The sequence below is a fragment of the Manis pentadactyla genome, chromosome 16, assembly GCF_030020395.1.
Source record: "Manis pentadactyla isolate mManPen7 chromosome 16, mManPen7.hap1, whole genome shotgun sequence".
Taxonomy (NCBI): domain Eukaryota; kingdom Metazoa; phylum Chordata; class Mammalia; order Pholidota; family Manidae; genus Manis; species Manis pentadactyla.
Genome location: NC_080034.1, coordinates 62,782,037 through 62,797,657, shown reverse-complemented (window position 1 = coordinate 62,797,657; position 15,621 = coordinate 62,782,037). Strand labels below are relative to the sequence as shown.

At 44.6% G+C, this 15,621-nt stretch overlaps 1 protein-coding gene across 1 annotated transcript in view; it reads right to left on the bottom strand.

The window, feature by feature from the left end:
• The window catches only part of F13A1 (coagulation factor XIII A chain), a 154,618-nt gene that overhangs the window by 21,203 nt on the left and 117,794 nt on the right, over positions 1-15,621 (bottom strand). Inside the window, exons 11-12 of the mRNA XM_057494210.1 lie at positions 9,281-9,434; positions 2,540-2,827 (exon numbers count right to left, since the gene is read on the bottom strand). Coding sequence (XP_057350193.1) covers positions 2,540-2,827; positions 9,281-9,434 — 442 coding nt within the window. The remainder of the gene's footprint in view (positions 1-2,539; positions 2,828-9,280; positions 9,435-15,621) is intronic.

Genomic DNA, 15,621 nt, shown 5'->3' with positions numbered 1-15,621 from the left:
AACATTCTCTAAATCATAGCACTAAAGAAACTGGGCTGTTCTTCCAAGCCCAAGAGAACAGTGCTCCTGAAATAGTCTGTTATGTAAGTGCTATGTTTTGCCACTGCACAAGAAATTGTTCTAGATAAAGTTTATTAAACATGGCAAGAGAAAGAAGAATAGATTTTCATTCTGTGAGTGGTGGAGCTGGGACCCTGCCAATATCATTTACAGTATCTGGGGAAAGCCAAGGGAGCCACAGACTGGAGCTGCCTCATCTCTTTTCCAAAAAGCAAAGAAAACTAAATATAGCCAAGTGGAAATGATAGCACCTTTGAAGGTACTAGAAGGTTTAAGTTATTCAAATCCCACAGGCTGATTCTATCAGCCTTACTCATCAATCTGAAAAGTATGCCTCCCATCCTGCTTGGAAAACTTTCTTTGCAATAAAGCCTCCTAGGAACTCTGACCTGCTTGGTCAAGGTCTAGAATCTTGTGACTTTTTGCAATAGGTTGCAATTTATTTTAGACTGCAATATGCAATTTAATGCCACCTTCCTGCAGAGAAAAGCAGGAAGAACTGCTTTTTTCTCCAACTGCCTTCAAGCTATTCAGGGCAAGCCTTGGGGTGGGCTGAGCAGGTGGGTCCTGTGTTTTAGATTTGATCAGCTGTATCTGGATCCATGACTGAGAGGGCTAAGCTGTCATGCCATTCGAGCCTTCTAACTCTGTAAGCTCCTTATTTCATCGTATTAGGGAGAGAAGGCAAGGAGATTGAGAGATGGAACCCCCATGCTGTGGGAAAACGATGGCATGGAGTTCCCTGTCTGGGGAGAGAGTGGCAGCTGGATTCCGGGTGGTGGGAGCTTGGGTACAGAACAGTCCCTGGGCCGTCGGGCCCGTGGTTAGCCCAAGCTCACTACCATTGCCTGAATGGGACCTGGCTTCTGTGACCTTTTTTGCTTCTAATTGCTCTTTGTGGCCTTGAACACATCAACACATAATTCCAGTTTCACTTTCCCCAAATGTAAACATGTTTCAAGTTATTTACTGAGAGCCTAGCATGTGTGAAGCACTTCACATATATTCTCTCATTTAGTTTCTTCCACATGCTCCTCTCTCACACCACATGCCCAGTATGCCACCCAAGCCATTGGGCTCTACCTTCAGAACAAACCCAGACCTGACAACGTCTCACTACCTCTTTTCACGACCACCACCCTCTCCCACTGGACTATTGTGACAGCATCCGAACTAGTGTGGGCCTCGGCCCTACCGTCTATTCTCACGAGAAGCCGGAATTACCTCTCCCACCTTGAGGGATAGGAAAAATGCTAGATCTTCCAGTTTCCAAAGACAATACCACAGTGATTTCATAACTGTTAGCCACATTACTGAGGCCAGGGAGATTTGCTTCCTCAAATTTGGGTAGGTTTCTCAGAATTAGGATTTTTAGGGGTAGTTGCTAAGTTTTCTGGGAATATCTTTCTGAAACCTCCCAGGGTACTCTGGGGCTTGGGGCAATTTCTGAAGCCAGAAAGCCTAAAACATTTGAGATGAATGAACTTTGTAAAACTTGTATCATTCATACACTTTTTCTTTTTTTTTCTATTTCTGTGCCATACATTAGGTTCACAGAAATCTAGGGCCCTGATGTGTTTCATCCTTTCCAACCTGCTCTGTCTAACTCGACATGTTCTGCCTGGAGACCAGGTTTACTGATTGGATCATTTTGTCTAGTGGTTTGTGCCCCCTCAATGCTGGTAACCCAAGGAATGTGGACGGGTGGAAATTGCAATCCCTAAGGTAAGCTGTAGCATATTGACCCAATCTGGCTTAAAATATTCTGAACTCTTATAGTAAAGGAGATGCTTTGGGAAGGCATGTATGTAAGGGAGGCTGGAAGGAATAAGGGATGAGAAAGGGGTCCCATGAGGGTTGATAAGGAAAGAAAAACCTTTCAGAGGCTCCTGGACACACATGTTGAATCTCTAGTCTCCTCTCCCAAGGGTGGGCTCTCCTCTGTCCCTGTACATCAGACAGATCATCTTTTAGAAACAGCCTATATGCACAGCTTAGATGCCCCTGCCTTCCAAATGGTAAAGCAAAACACATCATTCCTTCTGCACAGAACCCAAAACCCCTTCCTGACTTGGGGAGAGAGACACTCACAGAGGTCTGGCTTTCTGAGGGGTGTGTGTATCACAGACTTCCCCATGCATCCCAATCCCCTTGAGATCCTGATCCCACAGATCTGGGGTGGTGCCGGGGAGTCTGCATTTCCCACCAGCTCCCAGGGGGTGCAGATGCTTCAGGTCCTCAGCCCACATGTAATTTTCCCTCATAGGGCTCTAGGCTTTGAAAATTTCAGTGTTCCACTTGCATGCGTGAGATATGAAGTCAAAGTGGAGGCCTCTCTAGAAGTGGGTTTTCCTTTCACACTCCTGTGTGTGGGCAGCCCTTTTAATTCTGACAAAATGTCATTAGTGAGTGTCAGCACTGAGCTAGATAGGGAGGCAGATGAGAGTCCCGGAGAGAAGAGCCCCCCTCGTTAGCTTACAGGACAAGGGATCCAGCTTCACGTCGAATGTCTCCTTCTTGAATTCTGATGTGGAGACCCCGGTGTAGAAGATGATGTTGCCTGAGAGATAGGCTGAGACGCTGTAGTGATTGGGGCTATTGTTCTGGAAGGTGATGGTGACCTTGAAGTCTTTTCCCAGCACGGCATTTTCCACTTCAAAGTCCATGTCCACGTCAGACCTCGGCTTGATGATGCCTTCTGTGTTGACGTGCTTTTTAGCCCCATACATCATTGCGGTTTCTAGGGCCAGTCTCTCTTCCTCTTGACCTAGGAAAGATGCAGAGATAGTAACAGGGAAAAAGAAATGCAATCCATCAAAGAGAAAGCCACATTAATGAGCACACTGTTGGATTGCCTCTATGAGCCACATAGCTCCCCTCTGGGGCAGGTGTCATCAGATTCTGCAAAATTGAGCCCCTGGGCAGTTATGACTTGCCCAGGATACCGAGTTAGGCAGCATCTCAGGGCCTATCTGAAAGGGTTGTTTCAGTTGCTTCCAGTGTTGTTTCTCCAGTGCTGCTATTTCAGAGTTCAGCAGGTGGAATTGACAAAATGTAACTCTTCTCAAACTGTGGTGTCCATTTGCTTCACTTCCCAAGCCCTACATGAAGCTAGAATTTGGGAGTCTCTAAGCAAAGATTTTTGGCAGTAGTTGCATCTTGCCATTCCATATTCTGCAGCATGAGTTTTGTCCTATTCGTTCATCTCCCTGACAAGACAAGACCTGTTTTCTTCATCTTTCTCTCCCTGGGCAGCTCCCGTCCTGCCCTCCACTCTTGCCTCTGTTGAATTCTGTCCCTGGCAAAGAGCAGAGATCACTTTTTCCCAAACAGTGCATTGGCTCTTACACTCGGATCTAGCAAATTGTTAACAAATGTTCTCTACAAAGATGCTTTAAGGCCAAGTTCCCTTGGAGAGCGCTGGGTTCTCTAGTGGCTCCTGGATGTTCACAGTGTTCGTTAGCCTATCAAAGGTTCTGAGATTGAGCCCTACAGCGAGGAGACCTATTTAACACAAGATTTCACACGATCATTTGACACTGAACATGTTTTTTTTGAGGGACACCTATGGGCAATTGGTGGTGCACCAAAGTTCTAATGCAGTTTGAGATGTGTGTGCTGCTTTTAGGAAAACGTCTTATGCGGGGTTTTCAATATGGTGGTGGTGGAGAGGAAGACAGGGAGAGGAGGAGAAGGGGTGGGCTCTGGAAGAAAAAAACTTGCTTCGTGCAGGTGAGCAAGTGAGGACTACAGGTACAAGGGAGGCCTGACAGCTTGTTCCCAACTCCAAGCTGGGCTAACACTCCCTACAGAACATGGGACCAAATGCTCTGCCCTAGGGGGTCGGGGCTTGAGCAGGTGCGCAGGGATCATCAGTTCTCTTTGCCATCCTGCTGCCTCTGGGCGTATCTTAGTGTGTTGTGGAAGACAGGCGAATTCTTTGGCTTGTAAAAGCTAGGCATGGAATGGCTAGCAAAAAAGAATCATTTTGAAATAAAAATGCTGGCTTTTATAATCACACTAGTTTTAAGATATTGTCTTCTACTTCGCTTAGTTAATATGAAATGTGATGGAAATGAAGAGGCCAATTAATAATAATAACTATCACTGAGAGCTCATTGTGGCTGGTGTTGTGGTAAGAGCATGTTGTGCATGATCTCACTGAATCTCCAGAACAACTCTACAGGGAAGGTCCTGTTCTCACAGTTTCCTTGTTTGTGAAAGAAAGGGTGTCTACAGCACAGGGTTATTCAGTGGATTGGAGGTTGTCCATGCATAAGAATTGGAACCTACTAGTACTTGGCAAAGATGGAGAAAATTCCAGCAGGTGCGGCAAACAAACGTGAAGGTGCAATTTGTGTGTGTGTATATTAACAATTTCTCTGATTGTCAAGACTGCATGGATGTGCCCAAAACAATATGTCTAGGGCAACCCCTGGCGAGAGCATGTGTTTACAAATCAATAGGAGGGAGGTAATTATAAAGGGAAGGGAGGGGTTATGACAAGGGAAACTGAAATATTTTAGCAGAAAGTATCTGGGGAATAGCTCCATAAGAAAGAGAGCATTAATGATTATCACTTTGGACGGGCACCAAATATGCATTTAGGGAAAATGCAAGAGGCTAACACCAGCAGCAGGAATGTGGTCTGGGAGTCTCCCCCGTGAGGGAGAGAGGCTGAGCTGCCCAGGTGAGAGGAAGCCCTGGGGCAGCTATGAGACTGTAGTGCCTGCTGTGGATGGAGGAACCTCCAGCTTCCTTCTGGGGAACAGCTTCCCTAGAGCAGGAGCTGCCAGGCAGAGGCAGCTGGGGATGCTACAGGAAGAGCTGGCCCAGAGGAGAGGCAAACACACGGGGATTCCCAGAGCTCTGCAGAATTCTTGTCTCTCTGCAGCTGAGCTTTATGCTCAGACATCTTACATAATTCCGGGCGATGAATTTAGTGCTGTGGGAGAATGCTCTATAGCCAGATTATATTTTCTAAGCTTCTGCTGTGGCCTCCAGCAGTAAGGTCAAAACATCTTTCCCTTGACTAGGATGTAATGGAAATGCCCTTTCAGTCTGATGAGGCCTCTGCTCACTCTTTGGGTCTTAGTGTAAATGCAACCTTCCCAGAGTGCCTCGCCTGCTCCCCCACCTTACCCTGCATGATGTGTTCCTAATCCTAGCTTCTCATCTCACACTAACACATCACCTGGCTTTCTTTCCTTTTCCCAGGACTTGTTGCTGTGTGACATTATTTCCCGAGCTAGAATGCAAACACCATGTCTCCAGGGCCTATGGCCCACCCTGGCCCAGGGGCTCTGAAGGATCAAGGTTTGTAGAAGCACTTTGTTTTCATCCAGAGACAAGATTCTTATCTTTATAATAGGTACTAAAGAGACCAGTTCAGGACATTGATGTTCAAGTCAGCTCACCTGTGCAAGTGCCTCCTGACTTACCCTTAGATTTTCAGGCTAGTCAAGCCCCTAAAATGTCCCTACACTGAGCTAGGCTCAGATTAGCAGCTCAGCCCTTCCCACATGGGTCTCGGGACAAGGGAGAGGGATCAGACTTGTGTCCATCACAGACACTCGGTCAGGTGTTTGCATGTTGGTGCCTGGGACATGGGAGAGACTCAGCACCTTCTGGGGGCAGGGAAGGCCTCTCGGAGCATTTTTTCCCTCCACAGGGAGTAGCCATGGAGATAGAGGGAGAAAATGAATTTGAACCACCAAAGGGGCATCTGGATGCTCTGGGGCTTGAATGATTCTCAAGTGGCCAGATCTGGGTGGATTGTGGATCTCTTCACTGGGGTAGGGAGCGTGGGGAAATAGATCTGGGGTGGAGAGAAAGTGGGAGAAGGCAGAGTTTGAGGAGGGTCAGTTCAGGTTTCTAGGGGAGATTTTGGTGAATGTAGAGCTGAAAAGTCGAGGCTGGCGACACCGACTTGGGAGTGATCAGTGTGTATGTGAACTAACCCCAGCTATGTAGAAAGAACAGAATGTGGCTGGGGATGAGGACCAAGGGCTGATGCCTGCAATGAAGTAACATTCAGAGGGACTGAAGAAAGTGGAGCTTGGAGTTGCAGAAGACAATAGAAAAAAATGGTAGTTCAGGATGGAACCAAGGAGAAAGTTGTATCATAAGAAGGAAGAGAGACTCTTAAGAATTGGGAGAGAGCAATAGCATCAAAAGATGTGGGGGATCAGGCAAGCTGAGGTCTGCAAAATGTTTATTCCATGTGGCAATCAGGTGGTCTCAACCTTGAGAAGAGCTTCAAGGGCATCCTGGTATCACAACTCAGGTACGATAGGTGAGGAATAAAGGGGAAGGCACAGGATGCCAAGGGAGGGCAGCTCTTTTAAGATGCCTGGCTGGGGAGGCAAGGAGGGAGAAAGAATGGGCCATGTCTGGTGGAGGCTATATTATTGAAAAAGAGTTTTGCGATTGTTTTTAACACATGACGCTTGAGCCTGCTTACATGTAAATGGAACGGAGCTGATGGAGGAGAGATTTACAAGAGTGACAGAGGGAATACTGGGTGGAGCCAAGAGGAAATGGGACCCAGTCACCACCATAAAAGGAGACATATGGCCACAGAAGTTTTAAGAATTCTGGTTTTCAAGATTTTATAGTCTAATCTTTTATTTTGAAAAAAGATACGACATTAACATTAAGCTTTAGTTCATCAAAGTGAACAACATTCTTTCTACAATTTAATTAAAATAGCTAATTCCTAAAAATGGAAGTAATTTTCTTTTCTATGTTTTTACTACCCTCACATTCTCCTGGCCACATTCAGCATTTGTGGATCAAAAAAAAAAAAATGATACAACAGATTCAATAATGAGAATCAGGGTGGCAAATGCATGACCATGGATGGTGGGGGTCTCTGCTGGGAGCCAAGGAAGACGTCGATCATCACACACTTGCTCTTCCCCACCACATCGGGGTACAGTCTCTAAACAGCACACCCACGTGGTCATTCCCAAAGTTAGAATTTGAAATTCATATGCCATCCTTGATTAGGAGGCAAATTATCCACCTGGGATCAAACTCCAGCCCAGAAGAAGCAAGGTAGAGTATCTCTTAAACTGTCTGAGATTTAGGGGTTCTTCTGCTTGGACCAGACCCTACAACCTCCGCCAGCCTGGACCTTGCCCTCCTGCCAGGCTCTGGAGGTATGGGCCTCATGACTCTTCCTCATTCAGAGTTGGCACGTTCAATTTGATTTAGCCTGGCGTCCACTCTGGCCAAGGCCCTGACTCCTCTTTCTTGGACTGCTTTGGGGTCCTTCTTTTGGTGACAGCTTGACCTTCGCTGCCACCTCTGCGGATGACAGCTAACGGGAATGGCACTTGGCTGTGTAGTTTAGACAAGACAGACGGCAGCTTGGACAGCTACCTGTAGGCATGGCTCTCATTCCCCACACTGTCCGCTCAGGACTGTTTCCACACTGGGAGGGTTTATCCACAAACCCTGTCTTCCCGTCTTTTCCTGAAGAACTCCCTCCCCATGCTCCTCCTAGTCAATGTCTGTTTCCCCTTCCGTCTCAGAGAGCCCTGAGCCTGGCCCGGGAGCCCTCTCTCTGTGTCCACCCTGGTTTGGGGCGCCTGCCATGCAGCTTGCTGAGGGGCTGCCTCCTGCTCCCCTCTCCAGCTGGCTGGGAAGGCAGGGCTGAGCGCATCCCCATCCCTGAGCAGGACTGGGAATAGAGTGGGTGGTGAGTAGCAAGTTGTTGAATGGATGAAGGAATAATGGCTGAATGTTATGGCTAGTTTCTTTTACTTCTTCTTTTTCCTTTCCACACCTTTGCCTGTAATTCTGTAATGAGATGTCATTACTTGTTTGTTTTGTTTTATTGTATTTATGGTGCTTTTTTTGCTCTCTTTTCAGGAAAAAGCCAAAAAGAGAAAAAAATCTTTTGTATCTATGTTGTGCAATGGATGATGAACAACAGAAGTGAAGAATGAACCATTTCAGAAATACAGCAAAAAATCACTAATGCAGAGGACAAAAATCCTGAATTTCTAATTACCATGCACAAGAGTTCTCAATTCAGCAAGCTTTCTCTTTATAGTGCAAATTGATTTTGTAAATAAGAACAGAGGGAGTGTCTAAAACATTGAAAACAAATTCTGCACTCCTTAGCACTTCAGGAATACTGATGAATATTTACGTATAAGCTAGTTACTCATCACTGTTACCCATTTACTAAAATAAATGCCATTCCTAAAAACCTCTGCTGGTGGACTCATTTGTAAAATGTACTCTGTGTTCCCCATCAAGACACCCAAGGTCCTCCACCGTCTGTCCACTTCTAAGATTTGTTTCCAGCCACTGGGCCCTCAATCTTATGCTTTAGTGATGTCTCCAGGGCCCTAAACACACAAGTTACTTTCCACCTTCATGCCTTTGACCACGTTCCTACTTCCTGGAGACCCCTTTCTGTATTTCTTTAGCCACAGTCTGCGACATCTCTTACATGGCTTCACTTTTTCTGAATCTCTTGGCTGGACCAAGTATCCTTCTTTCTTTGTTCCCAAGGGCCCCTCTGCGTAATGATCCTTTCACTTGGCCTGGAACAGAAATGGGTCCTGCTCACTGAGGGAATCCCTGGCACTAAACCCAATTCCAGGCATTGAGTAGGTACTCAGTACTTACTGAGATGGACTTGAACTCAAAGCTCCATTGGAACCATTCTACACAATAAAAGTTAACAACACTGCCTTAACAGTATCTTACAGTTGAATAGGCCTTCAACCTAATTGGGCTGAATGAGTGAGATTGCACTGTCCTATTAATATTTTATCATCTACCTCAAGGGACTTACATGATGATTCAATGGAACAATGCATGTGAAAATAGTTTGTAAAGTACTAAACAAATGTGAATAGCTATTCAAATTTCTATTACTGAACTAAAATTACATTAGTTATACAATGTTTCCTAATATTTCCAGTAAGGTTCTTTCATATTTTTGTGAACAAGGATGTGCTCTACATTCTATTAAAATAGACGACTTGAAGCCAAATCATTTTTATAAGCCATGTAAGGAAAATTCTGCTCAAAGCAAAACCACAATGAAAAGTAGTGGGTGTGATGTGTCTTTCACTCATGAGAACTTATACCAAATGCTGCAAATGCCAGTACATTCTCTGGGACACATGTCAGTAATGGAGGGTGAGTGCTAAATGGACTTGGGCAAAGAAATCTTCACTTGATTGTAACAAATTACCTTCTTGGAATTTGTAGGTATCAGTAATATCATTTATGCCATCTCCTCCAATTTGTTTGGTCACAATTAATTTCCCGATGTGGGTAGCATCAACAGTTTCAACCACATGAGTGCCATCTTTCTTAGCTGTAATGTAAACAAGGTCACTGTTGACCTAAAAATAAAAGAGGAGAACATTAGCTACCACCAAATGTCCTTGCCACCAAAATCTCTCTCAGTGGTCATCATGAATCCCTCGAGCTGACATTTATTTCTTTAGCACCTTGTTTTTTTAGGGTTAAACTTGTTTTAAAATAGTATGAAGAGGAATCTGGTTTAATCATCAGGTATTTTATTTTATTTTTTTAATTGAAGTATAGTTGACAGGCAATATTATTTAATTTCAATGATTTGACAATTATATACATTATAGAATTAAAAATTAAAAACAGAACTACCATGTGACACAGTAATTCCCCCTTTGGGTATTTACCTAAAGAAAACAAAACACTAATTCCAAAAGATATACACACCCCTATGTTTATTGCAGTATTATTTCTAGTAGTCAAGATAGGAAAGCAACTTAAGTGTCCGTTGATAGATGAATGGGTAAAGAAGATGCTGTATAGGTATATCCCTACACACACACACACACACACACACACACACACACACACACATACACAGTGGAATATTATTCAGCAATAAAAAAGAATGAAGTCTTGCCATTCACAACAACATACATGGACGTATTTCTGCCTTTTATTGTTTTTATTTGTTTGTTTTGTTTTCAGACTCCACATGTAAACCTGCTACTTGGAGCCAAAAGCATTTTAATTGAAAAATAATATTAGAATATCCAGGAGAAATTCAGGCAATTTTCTGGTGGTTCAACAACTAAATTATGCTATTTGTAGGACCTGGAAATAGCATCTTGGGTGTAAATTTGTGCCTAAGAGTTCATTCCCCCAGAGTCCCTTATTATATTCTTCATAATCACTTTCTCAGGATTCGATTTATTAGCATGGAAGCAGGTAGGAAACCTGAATTGAACTGACATATTGGCTGCTCCAGTCAAAAACAGTCCCTGATGTATTGACTAAATGTTTTCCAAACCTCAGTTCCCTCCTTTCTTGAGTAGGGTAATCATAGCTCCTTCCTCAGGGTGGTTGCAAGCATGAACTGGAATAAATGTCTGCAAACTACTTATCATAGTGGCAGGCATAGAGCGAACACTCAATGAATATTAGTAACAATGGTAATAATAATAATAAATTAATAGAATTGCCAGATACTTGTCAAGGTGCTGGAATCCTAGTGATGAACAAAATAGATCTGATCACCACCCCGATAGGGTTTACACTCTGCTAAGGGAGATTTTATACATCAGAATCACCTGGGGAGCTTTAAAAAAAAATGGCTATTCAAGGAGGTCTTGGTGAACTAATATTGTTTTAAAAAAGGTCTCAAATAATTCTACTGGACACCGAGGTCTGAAAACCCCTGCAATAAAGTACAATAAGTATCTTTCAGAGGAACATCATGATGCCATGGGAGCCTCTGGGGTCGAGTGAGGGGATGGCTAGGGAGTAACAGCAGGTTGAAAACCTGGAAGGTGCGTTGGAGTTAGTGGACTAAAGGATCTCACTGGAAGTGTTCTTATCAACAAGCCAAGCAACAAAGAACTCGCTAAATAATACATGGAAATTTTTGGAGGTGAAGGATATGTGTAGTTCCTTCATTGTCTATTGGCATCACAGACATGTGCATATGTCCAAACCCACCAAGATGTATATGTTAAATGTGTGCAATTTTCATATGTTATGCCCCAATAAAGCTAAAAAACATAAAGCAAAAAAAAAGAAAGAGAGAGAGAATGGAAGAGAATTCTGCTCAAAGCAAAACCGCAATGAAAAATAGTGGGGGTGATTTGTCTTTCACTCATGATAATTTATACCTGCTGCAACAGTTGTGAAGAAGCTATTTGAGAGATGTACTAGATGAGCTATAAGAAACCTGGGTTCTCATCTTGGATGTGTAGTTTTGGAAAGTGCCCTTAATCTTGCTGAGCTTCAGTTCTTCTATAAAATGAAAATAATTATACCTGTTCTGCCAATTTCATAGAGACATTTTAATAAGATAGGATGGAGATAGGATCTATAGGAGCATGACTTGTAAACTTTAAAACCAAGTAAAAATGTAATTGTCATTACTAGGTAATGGGAAAAGTACATGATAGATTCTTAACTTAGAAAGAGAGTAACTTTTCTCTACTTTCTCATAAAGTGCTCTGAATTCATAAATGATCTCTAATAAACAGAATGTTAGTAACCAGCATTTATTGAATATGCATAATGTTTCAGGATTAGGAATATTTAAACATTATTTAACCTTCATAGCAACAATCCTATGAGGTTTGTATTATTCCTGTTTTACAGATGAGGACACCAAGACTTAGAAGGGCAAGCACCATGTGTGGTCACTAGCTGGGAGCTGGTGGAGAAAAGTGCAAATCCAGCGCTAGCCACAGCCTGCCCCCTGACCTTCACCCAAGGCTGGCCCACAGCCTGCCCCCTGACCTTCACACATGCTGCCTCTTCCAGGTCACCCCACAGGACAATGAGCACCACCTTAAGGTGGTGATATAGTCCTATTCTTGTGGCTCAGTGGTTCCATGCTTGGGCCTCAGATTTCTAAGGGGATAAATGGTGGCCCTAGTCCTCAGCAGAGTGACCTGCACTTGGTGGCACTAGCCATATGATGTGAAATCAGGAATCAGAACAGGAGATGACAGAGTAGACACCTAAGGAATATTTGTCATTTTGGAAAAAAAAGAGTTAAAATTTAAATGAGCTTCCTGAGAATTTCAGCTTTCCCTCTGGAGGAGGCCATGCAGGCACAAACAAATCCCTCCTCCACTCGCGAATTATAGCAACAGTAATGATCAATACCCTCTTAATATCAGCCCCTCCGACAGCTTACAGTTTTCCAGGGAGACAAGGCTAAATAAGAAAGAGGTTAAATCCTTGTCTCCTTGTACATAGCTTAGGAAATCTATGTACTAGTATCTCAGGCCAGCCCATCACTGTCCCTGTGCAGAGAGGAGAAGCACACATACAAAGTGGCTTTTGCGTAAGTGTGTTAGATGGTTGGGGTGGAGGGAAAGGGTTCTTTCCAGTTAACATCAGCAAGCTGTCCTTGTGGTCTCAGCCGCTAGTGTGGTGGTTCTCCATCCTGACTGCACATTAGAGTTGCTGAGGGGTTTTAAAAAGTACCAGTTAGAATCCTCCAAGCAAGACTAATTACATGTATATAGCAGAACAGTTTTAAGTGTAGGGGAAGAAATATTGGACCAAGGCTGTGTGACTCTGGCTAAACTACTGGATGTCTCTGAGCCTGAGTTTAATAATACCATTTGTGCAGGGCTGGGAGGTAGATCCATTACTACCGGAAACAGCCCTATGTTTAAGGCCAATTTATTTTCAGTGGAAAGTGCTCTTCTGAGGGCATATGGAAGCAGTAGACCCCCACGTGGCCCAGGAGCCTGTCTGGCACAGTTGCCATACGTCCACCCAGTGCCTGCCCCTCCTCCAGCCTGCAGGGGCTGGCTACCCTGCCAGGGCCCCGTGCATACCCTTGCTGCTTCCCATGTGCCTCGTCTCCCACCAGGCCCACCAGTGCTTGGGGGTGCCATCGGGCCCTAACACTCTGAGATACTCTTCTTAGCAGTGTACTCTGCCCCAGCTTTTGTTTGCTTGATGCATTCATTCATGCCATCATTCATTCATTCAACAAGTGTTTATTCATGAGTAGTGCCAGAACCTGCTTTCAGTGTTGAGGATCCAGCAGATCCTACCTTTGTGGGGCTTATATTCTAGAAGGGAGAGAAATAATAACACTAAGACAGGGTGCCATAAGAGCAGCAGGGCAGGAAGTGATGTCTTAGGTGGGGGTGGGGGTGGGGGTGGGGGTGGGTGGGATGGCCTCTTTGAGGGGAACCTGAGCAAAGACTGGCATGTAGAGAGGGCAGACATACACAGGCAGGAGGATGGGGTCGGGGGGAGCTTTCCCAGCCAGAGGAAAAATACATGCAAAGACTTCGAAAAAAGAGCTTATTTGGATGTTTCTAGAAAGCAGGAGGGTCAGTCAATATGGCTGGAGGGAGGGATAAGTAAGGCACGGAGTAGAAGGAAAGCCAGGGGCCAGATCCCATAGAGTCTTGTGAAGACTTATGCTGAGTTTCATTATTTTTCAATGAGTATTTTTTGATGCATGATATTTTCTGGCAAGATGTAGGAGGAAAGTTAGGAGGAAAAACCAAGGTGATTCCAAGGTTTTTGTGTCTTATCCCAATGAATACACAAATTATTTTAGATCAGAATAGGAGATGCCAAAAAATGGGCTAACAAGTGGTAGGAAAATAACCAACCTGGAATTGAGGATGAAGAATCTGCAAAGAAACATCTGCCCAGTTTGTATACAGAGAACTGCTGGCTCAGAGCTGGGGAAGGCATGGCGTCTGGAGCAGCGGGGTGGTTCCTGCGGGCCTGAAGTTGCTGGCTCAGTGCCAGGGAGGGAAGGCAGGAGTGTGTGTGTGTGTGTGTGTGTGTGAGTTTGGGGTGCAGTGGTGTAAAGGGGACAGCAGAACAATCAGAACAAACTAAGGTAGAAGAGAAGCAGCAAGTCCTGTGTGAGCTGGGGACTCAGAAGACGCCTCCAGATGCTTGGACCTGCTCTGCCTTCCTATCGTCTCTTTGGGAGCCCCCGGCTGCAGCTTGCTGGGGAGACAAAGGGCAGATGGGTCTCCAGAGTGGAGGCACTCACTGGAGCACTGAGGGCACGGGAAGGGAGAGGGTAGACAAATAAGCCTCAAGCCCTGGGAGAAATCTAGAAATGTGAAGGGTAAATTTCCAAAATGGAGGAGGAGAGTGAAAGGGACAGAGATAGGACGCTTTCCCTCTTATGTGGGGTTTTGCTTTCATGAGAGGAGACCAAGGCCCCGAGGAGAATAAAAATGTCAATGACGTGATGTTTGATCCGGCCCGGAAGTGAGTAAGCAATGACCAAGAAAGGCAGCACACCCGAAGGCCGGAACAGGAAACTCCGTCTGACGCATCTGGGCTGGTGAGAGGCAAGCTTGTGCAGCGAGATGGGAACGAAAGGTGAGGATGCAGCTAAGCCTGAGTCATGTAGACGCTCATTCAAGTTGAATATGACGCCCCCCATGGGGTCCTACTTTAGGCTGCCTTGAGGAAAGATTCCTCATACCCTCTTCAACAGCTCAAACATCTCTTATAAATGGCTCAGCCCGGGAGCTCAGCCCATGCCAAAGCAACAAATTGTACGCTCTGCCAGACAAGTCTGTGGCGGGTGAGAGAGAAGTAATTATAATCTGCAAATCCTGATGACATTCATAACACCCCGATCTATATTTAATAATAGCAAAAAGTGTTTGCATTAACAGCTATTAGGCAATTCACTCTCGGAGGGAGGTTTCTCCCTCCCTCTTTCTTTGCAGTAATAAAATATAATAAAAATATAAAAGCAAGGCTTTGTGAATTTTAGAGTGATTTCCCATTAAGAGATTCTCATAGTGTCATAAACTATCAGATAGCAGCAGAGGAGGTTTGGATAAATCTTCAAATCCTAAACTGAAATCAAGGGACTAAACCTGCAAATGTGAAATGCCTTTTTTTTCCAAGGCTTCTAGAAAATGTAACAGTAGGTAAGTGGAAGAAGTACTATTGCTTTTGTGTATTTCAATTTCTGATTTTGTTGTCTAAATATTTTATTCTATTTTACTTCCTAAACATTCCCCAATCCTGCCTCCTCCTTCCCCACAGACTGCCATTTGTCTAGTTCAGGATTCACCCAGGGTGTAGTTTTCCTTCTATGTCTCACCATCTCTGCATGGAGTAATGACTAAGCCTTCCAGCTGGTCTCCCCACCTTAGCATCCCCTTCAGGTCTGTGCTCCAAAGGCTCATGTCTCTGCCCTCTGCGACTCTCTTGTTGACGGGATGACGTGCCCATTTCTCAGGGCATAAAGCCCCCTCGCCGAGTTTCTGCAGTCTGCATCTTTTGACACTTCCTCCTCGCCCCCTGATGTATCACTTTTCATGAACCTGTATAACATTTAATTGCCCCCACTCACCATTTGGATGCTCAAATTGTCCCCTCTGCCTAAAATTCTTTCTTCCCTCTGGATTCTTTCTTATCCCTTCTGCTTGAATAACTACTAATCATCCCTCAAGACTAAGTTCAGGCACCAATTCCTCCAGGGAGCATCTCTAACCCTCCCCCCAGTGCTCCTACAGTACGCTGCTCACCTCACTGTGGCTATCATGTGGGTGTCATTGTGGT